At 38.3% G+C, this 12,459-nt stretch overlaps 1 protein-coding gene across 2 annotated transcripts in view; it reads left to right on the top strand.

The window, feature by feature from the left end:
- Positions 1-12,459, top strand: part of LOC128520737 (RNA-binding Raly-like protein) — a 218,661-nt gene that overhangs the window by 58,708 nt on the left and 147,494 nt on the right. Inside the window, exon 2 of one of the 2 annotated variants that reach the window (XM_053495106.1) lies at positions 7,375-7,516. The exons of the other annotated variant lie outside the window; for it this stretch is intronic. Coding sequence (XP_053351081.1) covers positions 7,487-7,516 — 30 coding nt within the window. The 5' untranslated portion in view covers positions 7,375-7,486. The remainder of the gene's footprint in view (positions 1-7,374; positions 7,517-12,459) is intronic. 2 annotated transcript variants of the gene reach the window in all.

The following is a 12,459-nucleotide window of genomic DNA, read 5'->3' as shown; positions in this document are numbered from 1 at the left end:
GCAAACAGCAAATTCAGAAACACAAGACATAAAACAGAAAGGGTAGATCCTTATTGAGATTTTCATACTTGTTACTGATTGGACACACGGTGTGAATACTGTATCAGTATTTAAAATATTGTTTTTAGTTATTCCAGCAAAAAATAATTTAATTATTTATCGTATATTATTGTCAAAGTTTTTTTTTCTTTCTTTTAAGTGGCCAAGCTTCTTTTACTTTCAGCTTCTTTGAGATTTTAGTGGTAATTTTTTAGGAGGCAGTGGTGGATCAGAGGGCTAAAACCCCTATCTCACCTACGCGGTTTTGTGCGGTGGCCATAAGTACATTTCACTATGAAAAAGGAATTTCACTGTGCTGTAATGTATATGTGACAAATAAAGGCCAAACTTACTGTAACTTAACTTAAACTCATATACCAGAACTAATGCTTTACAAATATGACAGTGTTCACCATCATATGAATACTCTTAAGTCTTTTCATCGTATTGTAAATGTTCTCCAGCTTGGTATTGCCAGTCAGCACCAAACAAAGTATGTGATGCTTAATAAGAACCTACAAATTCTGTTTCGCATTAATACTTTCACTTTCATGAATTAGCTGTTGTATTCAACACAAGTTTTTTTTTTCCTCATTTCTTCATCATTTTCCCCCTTATCATGTCTATGTTGCAGGACGACATTATGTACAGTGAGGTCAATAAGTATTTGATCACCTTGTCATTTTGCAAGTTCTCTTACTTAGAAATCATGGAGGGGTCTACAATTTTGCACAGCATAGGTGCATTTCCACTGTGAGGGACAGAATCTAAAAAGAAAAACTCCTTGGTTTTCCTGGCTGTGTGCTTTGGGTCATTGTCATGTTGGAAGACCCAGCCACGACCCATCTTTAATACTCTGACTAAGGGAAGGAGGTTTTTGCCCAATATGTCACAATACATGGCCCCGTTCATCCTCTCCTTAATACAGTGCAGTCGTCCTGTCCCCTGTGCAGAAAAACGCCCCCAGAGCATGATGCTTCCAGCCCCATGCTTCACTGTAGGTATGGTATTATTGAGTTGATACTCATCGTTAGTTTTCCTCCAAACACTGCTAATGGAGTTAAAAACCAAAAAGTTCTACTTTGGTCTCATCTGACCACAGGACATTCTCCCATGTCTCATCTGGATCATCCAGATGGTCCCTGGCAAACTTCAGACGGGCCTATATATATATATATATATATTATTATATTATATTATATTATATTATATTACCTTCCTCACTGTATAATGTTTACATATGCAGACTTCCTTAGCATGGTATACAATACCTTCCTTACTGTACCACCTGTAATCATTTGCTCATTTGCACCCATTGTAACTCATACTCTGCACTGTGAAAATGCACTTCTGGTTAGATGCTAAGTGTATTCCGATGCCTTGTACCTATAATCTAAACATTTTAATCCAATCTAATATAATCTAATATAATCTAATCTAATCTAATGAAGGACCATTTCTATACTGTCATATGGATTAAGATGAAATAATACATATTACCTTCTTTTATTCAAGTCAAGTCAACTACGCTTTTATTGTCATTTCAACCATACACAGTTCAGTACACAGTAAAACAAAACAGCGTTCCTCCAGGACCAAAGTGCTACATACATGCAACATAAATTAACAGAAACTAACTCGCTAACTAGAACACCTAATTAGCTTACTATTTACAGTAAAAATGACACCAGTACTATACAAAAGACAACAATTTACAATTTACTATACAAAGAAAAACAATTTCAGGTTGGAGTTGAAATTTGCTGGATGGTTGTAGATCAGTGTGTATGTGCGTGTGTTTGTTGCAGTGAATGTTTATCTGAGTGAGTAAGTGTGTGTGTCAGTCCAGGTCTTTCTTGTTGAGTAGACGGATGGCATGTGGGTAGAAGCTGTTGCACAGTCTGGATGTGAGGGCCCGGATGCTTTAAGACCTTTTTCCAGATGGCAGTAAGGTGAAGAGATAGTGTGCGTGTTGTGTTTGATCAGCCACAATGTTGGTGGGTTTGCGGATGCAGTGTGTGGTGTAGATGTGGTGCAGATTCCAGCTGAGACAAAGGTCAATATGACCTATAAACAAGCTATTACTGTACTAAATCATAAAGAAATCTATTGATGCCCAATTCTATGATCATGTTGCTATAGTTAGACTGAGAAACTTAAGAATTATTCCAGATGAGCCCAATAATGCATCCTATACTCTAGATTTGACAACAAAAAAGAGGAATAAATAATAAAATAAAAATAAGGAATCGAATTAAAGTCAACAGCCTAATGATAGGCATCACATGATAAACGATAATTGCGATTATAGTAGTGTATATCACTAATAGTCTGGATCTCACAGATTATCATATAAACTGTTTTTGTATTCTCCGGCTAGAGGTGCAATCTCGATTGGAAATTGGATGATTGGGATTTTTCCTCCGGCTATAGGTGCATTAACAGGTATGAGTATAACATCGATACCATCACTTTAATATTGATAGTTGCTGCCATAGCAGCAATGAAGTGGGAAAATTGTAGCATAAATAAGATCTCAGAATAAGAATCTCATAGAAATCATGTTATGCATCTTGTGTCTTCCAGATATAATGTAAAGCTGATAAAAATACAAATAAATACATTTGAGGCATCATGTTTCTCTTATTGTTCTTTGTATGAATATAAATGTACTGTATGTCAATGCAATGGCCATACAGGAAAGGGACCACCATAAGTGACCTGATTTAATTCTGCTGTTGGATTATTCTGATCACTTGTTGGGAATTAGAAATAATACTACATGTAGTATTTAGTTAAATAAATCACCACTCCATCTGGTCAATATGTTGATCCGTTTGCCTAGACAGAAGAGATACGATGTGGAACAATGCTTTTTGCTGGTGCTATGTAGCAAAAAAAGGCAAAAAGAAAAACCATGGAGAAGGTGTACAAACCTGTAAATTGTAGGTTTTAATTTGTCTCCACTTTTTTCGCTTTAGAAAAGCCTCAGCCAACTAACTGTTCTGGGTTGAATCCCAAATATTTTAAACTGGAAAGCTAGTGCACTAGGTAGGCTGTAGAATTCCTAGGTCCACATACCAACTAGTGCACTTTTTTTAGGGGTCCGATAATAGTTTTGGGATTCAGCCTTGTGTTTAAAGCTTGTTAGCTTTGTAGCCCGTGGCAGCTGTAAAAAAAATATGTGATCCCATTAGCAGCTAGCATTAGCAACTAGCAGTATAAATGATTGAAAGACAACATGGACGTTTCAGAGTGTGGTTATGAATGTGGGATTTATGAGACTTTTGCTCTCCCTTCTTTCCAGTAATGCGGACCAGCACTGAATCATTTTGTGGTACCATTAATAGTATTTCACAACTTATGTGGGAACTCATTGGTTTTTAGCTGGCACTGTGGTGTAGTGGTTAGCATTGTCATCTTGCACCTCCAGGATCCAAGTTTAATTCCCGCCTTGTGTCTGTGTGCAGTGGAGTTTGCATGTTCTCCTCGTGCTTGGTGGGTTTCCTCCGGGTACTCAGGTTTACCTCCCACAGTCCAAAGACATGCAGATTACTCTAATTGGTGTTCCCAAACTGCCCATAGTGTGTGAAAGAGCATGTGAGTGTGTGTCCTGTGATGGATTGGCACCCTGTCCAGGGTGTACAACATCTAGTGCCATAATTCCCCTGGATAGGCTCCAGCCCCCCGCAACCCTGAATACAGGATACATCAGTATCGATGATGAGTGAGTGATTATTTATTTAAAAAATAATAAAACAGTCAGTAATAACAGAAGAGACTTGGGTCCTGCCATGTTTCTTTACAATAATCTGATTATGATCAACAGAAATGATACTAAATGCAGCAATTTATCATTTGTCCTAGTTTAATTTAAGATTTGATTGCACAATGTCTGCTTTTTGTTTCTGCTTCCAATCCATTTTCAGGGGTATAACACAGCAAAGAGTGATAGAATAAAATAAATGAAAATACCTTCGCTATAAAGAACTTTGAACGAGTCCCTATTTCATGTCATTTAAATGTATTTCTCATCTCATAAGAAGTGCATGTGATACAAAGGCATGTACGTCACACTCCCTGGCCAAAATAAAGTTGCATATAAAGGATAAAGGGTCAAGCGAAGAAAACAACAAAGGATATTGTTATAATTACTAATATTAGGTTAAGAAAAAAAAAATAAAAAAAATAAAATAAAGGAGAATAATGTTAAACCATCACCTTGATAGAGTCTGTGATGGAGATGTGAGAAAAATGTGTGAAAAATCAATATTAGGAAGCCCATGAAGCGATGTACCCACCATGCATAGTGCCTAGTACAAGTACATAATACAGTACATGTATGCAAATGCATTATGCATAGTGCCTAATTCATAGCAAAAGCAGTGTTATGACCTGGAGTTGCTTCAGTTGGTCAAGGCTAGGCTCAGCACCGTTATGTGACAACAAAATGAAGTCAGCTGATGACCTGAATGTACTGAATGACCAGGTTATCACATCTATGGAGCTTTTCTTTCCTGATGCCTGAAGCATATTCCAGATTGTGAAATAATTCTTCTGGGAGCATGAGGAATAATTTCCACACATGGATGGCTTCCCGTGATCACATTGTGCACCGTAATCAATACTTGATTTGGGTGAAGGGCTTGGGTATAATTCTTTAACTGAGATTCAAACCTCAACAACATGAGCACAATTACTTTCAATTGCATAACGGAAACAATACACGATTCTTGTCACATATAAATCAGTCAAATAAATGCAGTAATGTGTGCTTACATAGTTAGTTTTTCTCCGTCCGGAGTAATGTGCATTACCCACAGCTCAGTCATTTTTATCAGCTATTCTGTTTCACCAAACACAACATGGAAGAGTAAACGTAGGTGATTAAGTGAGTATGTTTGTCAAACTCTGTGACTGCAAGCAACCTGTTTGTGCGAGATCAAGTTCAGTACATGAGTAGCATGTCAACAAATTACTGCTATACAGGCTGATGATCAAAACATCAAATCTGAACAAACATAATCACTCATAATCACTGGCTGCATGTGTGTTATTTTCACCACTATAGAGGGAAGGCTTGTTTTTGAAGGTTAAGGGTTAGTTAAGAGTTACGTGTGTGCTTTGATGAAAAGTGATTATGTTTATGAATGCATGGTAAAAGTGTGTGAAAATTTTAAATATAGGCACACTGTATTTATAATAATAATAATAATATTTATTTTATTATTTATAATAATAATAATAATAATAATAATAATAATAAGTCAATTATCTGTCAATAGAATTTAAACAAAAAATATCATTAGTAATTAGTACTATTAACTAATAGTAATGAGTAAATATATAAATGTTAAAGGTGGCACGATGGCGTAGTGGTTAGCACAAGCCTCAGGTCAGTATGCACGGAGTTCGCATTTCCTCCCACAGTCTAAAGACATGCAGGTTCGGGTAATTGGTGTTCCCAAATTGCCTGTAGTATGTGAATGAGCATGTGAGTGTGTGTATGCGTGTGTGCCCTGCGATGGATTTGCACCCCATCCAGGATGCTCTGGTTTCCTCTCACAGTCCAAAGACATGTACTGTAGATAAGGCTAATTGGAGTTCCCAAAATTCACATAGTGTGTGAATGAGTGTGTGAGTGTGTGTATGTGTCTCCAAGGTGTACCTCACCTCGTGCCCTGATTCTCCTGGGATAGGCTTCAGGGTCTCGTGACCATGAGATCTTTCATTTTTGTTTATCTCAAAAACGATACAAAGCAAGAATATTGTTTATCACTTGCATTCGGATTTTTGTCTTCCTCTTCTGTCCTGCTGTTTTAATTTTATTGCTTTGCCCGCTATAATAGTGCTCACTCTTGATAGGTTTCTGCAAAGATATTGGAAGCTGCTAAATATGCAAACTGTTTGGCTTATGCTGTTTACCCCTTATCTCGTTATCTCTCCGCCTGTGGTATCTATCATGGAGGTCTTGTTCTTTGCCGCACTACAGCAGCAATTTGCGGGCCGTGCCTCCATTATGCATGCTTTTGATTTTCGCAGCAAACAAAGACAGTAACAATGAGAGAACATTAGATCAGAGGCTCTGATAAGACCCGAAACCCACCTGGAAAGCCATGTATCCTTCAGCATCGCTCGTAAAATAAAACGCTCATGCTGTTCTGCCTGGCGGCACTCAGCCGTTTTAGCAAAGGACTCATCAGAGAGGGTGAATATCAACCGCTAATAATAATAACAGAGTGCATTAATGTGTGCACAGAACTGAGCAGTCCAGAGTAGGCAGTGTAGAATGTGCGTTTGACACTGGTTCAATGTTCCACAATGTTTCCTGCAGCATAATGTTAAAGTTCAAGGCTAATAATAACCTTCCAAGTTTAAGCCACTTCAGGTTTAAATCCAAGTACAGGAGCATCACTAAACAGAATGAATGGGAAGTTTAAATCATTTTAGTGACTCGGTTCTTTGAATCTTTTTTGAGTCATTTAGTTCATTTTATTCTTTCGTCCAGAAATAGTGCCCTAAGTCTCCTCGAATAGGCTCCAGGTCCCCGCGACCCTAAATACAAGATAAAGCGGTACAGACGATAAGCGAGAGAGTGAGTGAGTGTTCAGAAATAAAATAAAATGTTAAATTTCCATTAAACAGACCCCCAGCACGTCTACATACACAAATTTTGTCTGTAGTTCCAGTAATGAAAATATTACAATGCAGTTAAGGACATATTATGATAAACAGAATGAGTAGCTCACCTCTCATATCTTCTGGTTAGAGTCGTTTGTTCTTTTGAATCGATTGCACTGCATAGCATCTATGGGAGTCACGTGACAAAAGAACGAATGATTCAGACCAAACATAACCTACGAAGGTTTGGCATGCGCATTTGTGCATGCGCATCCAGTAGAAAATGAACGGATCACTCTCTGAGACTACTTAGGTTAAAGACTCGTTCAAAAAGAACAAATCGTTCATGAACGACCCATCACTACTAAACAGATACAGACGTCACAAACAGCGTCCTTATGTCACAGTCCTGATTTGGCTTTTCCTAACGTTCCTCTCTTTAAATTTGAATGGTGATGGAAGCAGATTGAATCTTTGAGAGCCCACCACTTAATATACCATAATGACACAATAGTGCAGTACTTAGACATGTCATTACAGCAGCCCTTACTGAGGTACAGTGTGTAAAATAGCTTCAGGATGCCCATCAGGGATGGAGGTAATTGCCTCTTCCATCTTAATCATGTTCTGCTCACAATTCACTTCTATTTTCTCCTCCAATTTGGTGGTCTTGTAAAGATGCTAAATTATTGCTGTTGTGTCATCCCATTTCAGCATCTCAGCTACTGATAGCATTGTCCTGTGATGTGCCTCCTTGGTGTGGAGAGGAAGAAAAAAGGCTTTAAGACTACATTAACAAGAAAGTAAAGTGGATGGAAATAGAAAGATGGACACCCTTGATCTTTGGGTGATACAAGTAAGGAGATGCATTTTTTTTTACTCTGTGATTAAGCTGCCTTGGACATATGTTTAAATCCACCAACAAATGCACTACCCATGAGTGGTTAAGGCAGTAGCTATGAAAGACTTTGAACAATTGACTTTATTTAATCTTAGAAAATTGAACACGACACTGAACAAGACAGTCTGGCTTCAGACTATTAACTGATCAATGGTAAAGGTCCCCTTTTTTTTCTTTTTGAATAGAAATTCTAGGTATTACAGACAGAAAACAAGATAAATGGTTAAGGTCACTCTTTTTTTTCCCAGGTAGTGATTACTAAAACCAAGTACAGAGCCAGCCAAATCAGCATGTCCCAAACTATTTTATCATCTTGACAAAAATTCAGCACAATTGCACGGAACATTTGTTGCTTTAGGGCGGCATGATGCTATAGTGGTTAGCACTGTGGCCTTGCAACTCTTGTGTTGAGGGTTTGATTCCCACCTTCTGTCTGTGTGCGTGAGGTTTGCATGTTCTCCCCGTGCTTGATAGGTTTCCTCCAGGTGCATTTCAAAGACATGCAGAGTAGGCTAATAGGCATTTACAAATTGCACCTCTGTGTACTCTGCCTCATGCCCAAAGTCTTCTGGGAAAGACTCCAGGCTTCCCGTGACCCTGAACAGGATAAGAAGTATAGAAAATGAATAAATAATTGAATGAATGAAAAAAAAAATGTTTTGTTTTATTGATTCAAGCATTCTACCTGAAAATAAAATTATCATGTTCTTGGATAAAATTGTTAAAGCGAAGCACCAAAAAAACATTAAAGTTACAAGTAATGAATGCAATCCTTCTGGGTCCCATTAACATTATTCAAATGAGATCCTGCTAACTGGTCCCGCTAGCTCTGATTTATACTTAGCAGTGGTAGCAATTTTAGGTGAAAGTAGTCCTTTTTAGATTAAGATGTTTCATCTTACTGTACCTCTTGCAACATAATGCATATCTTCTAAGATCCTAAATCCTTTTTATCGCCATGTTGTCGCCATGCAGCTGTGTGTGTGTGTGTGTGTGTGTGTGTGTGTGTGTGTGTTTTGCTGGAGGGTCAAGGCATAATTTTGTGCTAAATTAAATTAATTGGAAATCTAATTAGCCATGTTCACAGATAAGAAAACTGCCCAGTTCCAGATATTGAATAAAAAGGGTATCATTAGCGTCACCCCACATATTTAAAAAATGCCACATTGCACCTGACCTGAAATTACACTGGGGAGTTTAGGTCTCTATTTATTTAAATTAGAATGGTTAATAGATAAGAAGGGAACAGACCCAATTTCAAGCATTTTTTGACTTTTTTTATTGCACATCAGTAGTTTAAACCCAACTTGATTTTGGAAATGACCATATATACAGTTTAAACAGTAGTAATTACATAATTTCATTGCATAAGCAAACAATCCAGGCTCAGTATGTGTGGGGGATATTCCTTCTTGGAATTCTAAGCATGAATCTTTTTGAAGACAATCCTTCTTTTCATGTTTTATTTTTATTTTTTTAATTCAGCTTCATTCCAAAATTTAATTCCAAAAGCTTCATGAACGTTAAGCTTCATAAATGCATTCATACTGTACCTTCATTTGATTGTTTGTATTAATGAATAAAATACATTTACATGTAGAAAATATAAATTGCAAAGAGAAATTTTTAATAATCTAATCACAACCCACTGTCTCTTCATTTTCTTCTAAATTGTTTCCAAAGTAAATAAATTTATTTTATTTTTATATTAATTTGAATTCTTCTATTGCATAGGGTTTTTGAGTGACAAGAGCATTTCGTATTTACACAGTAGCCCAAGCAGGTTACAGTAATCTGATTGTAGTCACTGTCTGGAGTTTCACTAATAAGTGTCCAACTAATTAACTGCCTTTATAATTAAAGTTGGTGTGGTAAAGCAGAAAAAACACAAAAAGATCCAGGACAGTGGTCTTCCAGGGGCAGTCGTGGCTCAGGTGGTCGTGGGTCTGGGTTGCTGATTGGAGGGTCAGGGGTGCCACCTTTGGGCCTTTGCGCAAGACCTTTAACCCTATGCCTACACAAACATTGCAAGGGGAACTGAGACTCACCAACGATAAAGGATGATCTGCAAGAACGGTGCAAAGTGGACTGTGAAAGGGAGGATTGAGATTGGGATGCTTGAAAAGCTGTCTATTCACGCACTCTCTGTATGAAGAGGGCCTAACAAAAAAAGCAGGACTAAGGACCAGCATCACTGATCTATAATGCCATCCATAACTGAAGAATTTAGATAAACGTGTAAATGGATATACTGTTGTTAGAGTGCAAATAATTTTCCTAATCAGCAGATGTACTGTAAATAAGATTATTTTGCCTATGAAACAAATACAGTGGTACCTCTGCATGCGAAAAAAAACACAAAAAATTCGGTTCAGTTGTTCATATGACGAAAAATGCTTTGTATGCCGAATTTCAGTTTCAGTTCTTATGGCAAGAATTCATATGTCGAGGTGCCACCATATCGAGCGGACCAGTATAATCCCACAGAATTGTGAGACAAGCAACGATTCCCACCCTAATGCTCAGCCATCACTTAAAAAAAAAAAAAAAAAACAAGCTGTTGTCAGAAAATAATCAGTGATGATGTGACTCCTAGTTACTTCTGTAACCCTAAAGCAATTTGCTAATTATTTGGCATTAGTGCAAAAGCGGTGAATATCACATACTGTATAAAAGCAACTTCGCTACAGAAATACGAAGTCATCATCTCGGGAAACGAGGCATAATCTTGATCGATCTTCTCATTATTAAAACCTAATGATGGTTTAATTTTTAACTGGCATGGTCTCTGAATATATGTAATACCTAGCTTTTATGTCATATTCATTTCTGTATGCCGTTAATACAGGTTGAAGAACTCACATTGTGGTTGGTAAATGAATCTATTTGGTTTGATGTCATTCTGTGTTTTGCAATCTTGCACAGAATGCCACGAGGCCAGCGTGCAAAACCAGACACCGCATTTCATTTTGCTCATTTGCAAGACGCTCTCTCTTGTACACCCTCTTAGCAAAGCGGCATGTGTCTTTTTTTATTAAATGAAATCCCGACTGCTATGTGACAGCTGGCGAAACTCTTAGTGCTCTGTGTCTGTATTTCTCATTTGCCTAGCAATTGTGTTCTTGCAGCTTTAGCCATTTGAAAATCAAACATGTCGTGCATTGGCCTTCCAAATGTGCTCAGTATGCGCAGGCGTGATAGTTCCTCTCTCCTTTTTTTCCCTCTTTCCTTTGCCAGTTGCCTGTTGGGGGTTGGTAAAAACATCCAGAAAAAATCACCTGGTTTTGATTTTCATCACAAAAACAGAGTACGATCACATTTCAAGGTTTTGAGTGTGTATATATATATATACAGTATATATATATATATACTGTATATATATAATACAGATAGTCTGCTAGTCTGCATGGATGCGATGTAACTCGGTTAGCCAAATATTAGCGTTGCGATTGTGTGATCTGTCTAAACAGCCCTGTGATTCCCAGCTACAGCGAGCGCCGCAGAGTGTCAGCTAATTAAATATTGATGCTTTGCGGGTGTGTTATAAGGGGAACTGATCTTTCTGAATGATACTACAGGTCTGCGGTTTGTACATCATTTCTGAATGTCTTTCATCTAGGGGGCGAATTAGATGAGAGCGACGGACAGATTCGAGCGGAAAGTCCGCAAAGTCCACGTGAGGACAAGAAGCCTTTGAAATGTCACAGCCGAGCTCAAAAGCTCAAGTTTTAAAGATATGCGGAGAGAAAGAGAGACAGGGAGACAGAGAAAGGGAAAAATCAAGGGACTAGAGGAGACTGGGAAAGAGAAAAGAGAAAAGTTTTTTTGGAGAAAGGCGGGTAAGATTGCTAGTAAAGTGGTGGTGTAGTGTGGTGTAGAATATCCCCTTTATCGTGTGCGTGTTTGCAGCAGAAAGACATAATAGAATGATCATTCGCGTTTATCAGTATAGTCACGTGCGTACATTGATGAATGTCAAGCAGCAGTAAATTACAAGCACAGCTGAATTTTCTTTGGTGATATGAAAAATCTGGAAATGATTACTCAATAGTAAAGGAGGGCCTCTGAAGTGCAGTGCGCGTTAAATCTTCCATAACTCAGCCACTGCAGCATCACATGACCCGCACTAACCCATCTTTTTTAATATAGGGCGCCAATACTTTTGTTAATGTTGGATAGCTACAGTAGATGCGACACCACCATCCGAATAAGATACGGCCGTGTTCGATCAGAGGCTGTCCATAGAAAGACGTCTTTTTCACGAACAGGCCCGGACCTCCCAAAAAACGTAGATTACAATCAGAATTTGTTGGAATTTGGTTTGTTTGTGTGACGACACCTCTCTCACAAGGTACTTTGCACTGTTCACTGTTGGACAGGCAGAGGCGCGGTCACCCAGATGCATGGTTGCCAAGCGATGACGCTGTAAGCACAATCAGTGTTAACTATTTAAGGGCCCTGATCCGTGCACACTTCGTGTGATTATTACACCTACGGTGTAGGTAGCATCGGTAAAGGTATCAGGTCTAAGACGTAACATATTTTTATATGTTCAGTAAAAAGGGGGGCAACAAAATGTGCGTTGTTGGCGTCTTTTAAATGTAAACCTGTTTGTTTCAATAGGGTAACTTGTTGTTAGTCTTTCGGCTGCTCCCGTCGAAAGGACCATCTGATCCGCACAACGACTTGGCACAGGTTTGTTTACGCCTCATACCCTTCCTGACACAACCCTCCTATTTTATCCAGGCTGCATCCAGTGGCCGGGGTTTGGTTATAATAGGGTGGGAATCAAACCCGGGAACCCTGCTTTCCAAGCAATGAGTAAGACATTTGTTACGTTTAGAATGAATTAAAGTGATTATTGCTTGATGCACCAGCAGCACCTCGTTGCGCTTACC

Source organism: Clarias gariepinus, chromosome 4 (assembly GCF_024256425.1).
Source record: "Clarias gariepinus isolate MV-2021 ecotype Netherlands chromosome 4, CGAR_prim_01v2, whole genome shotgun sequence".
Classification (NCBI taxonomy): Eukaryota; Metazoa; Chordata; class Actinopteri; order Siluriformes; family Clariidae; genus Clarias; species Clarias gariepinus.
The sequence above is the reverse complement of the archived record's forward strand: the minus strand, read 5'-3'. Positions and strand labels throughout refer to the sequence as shown.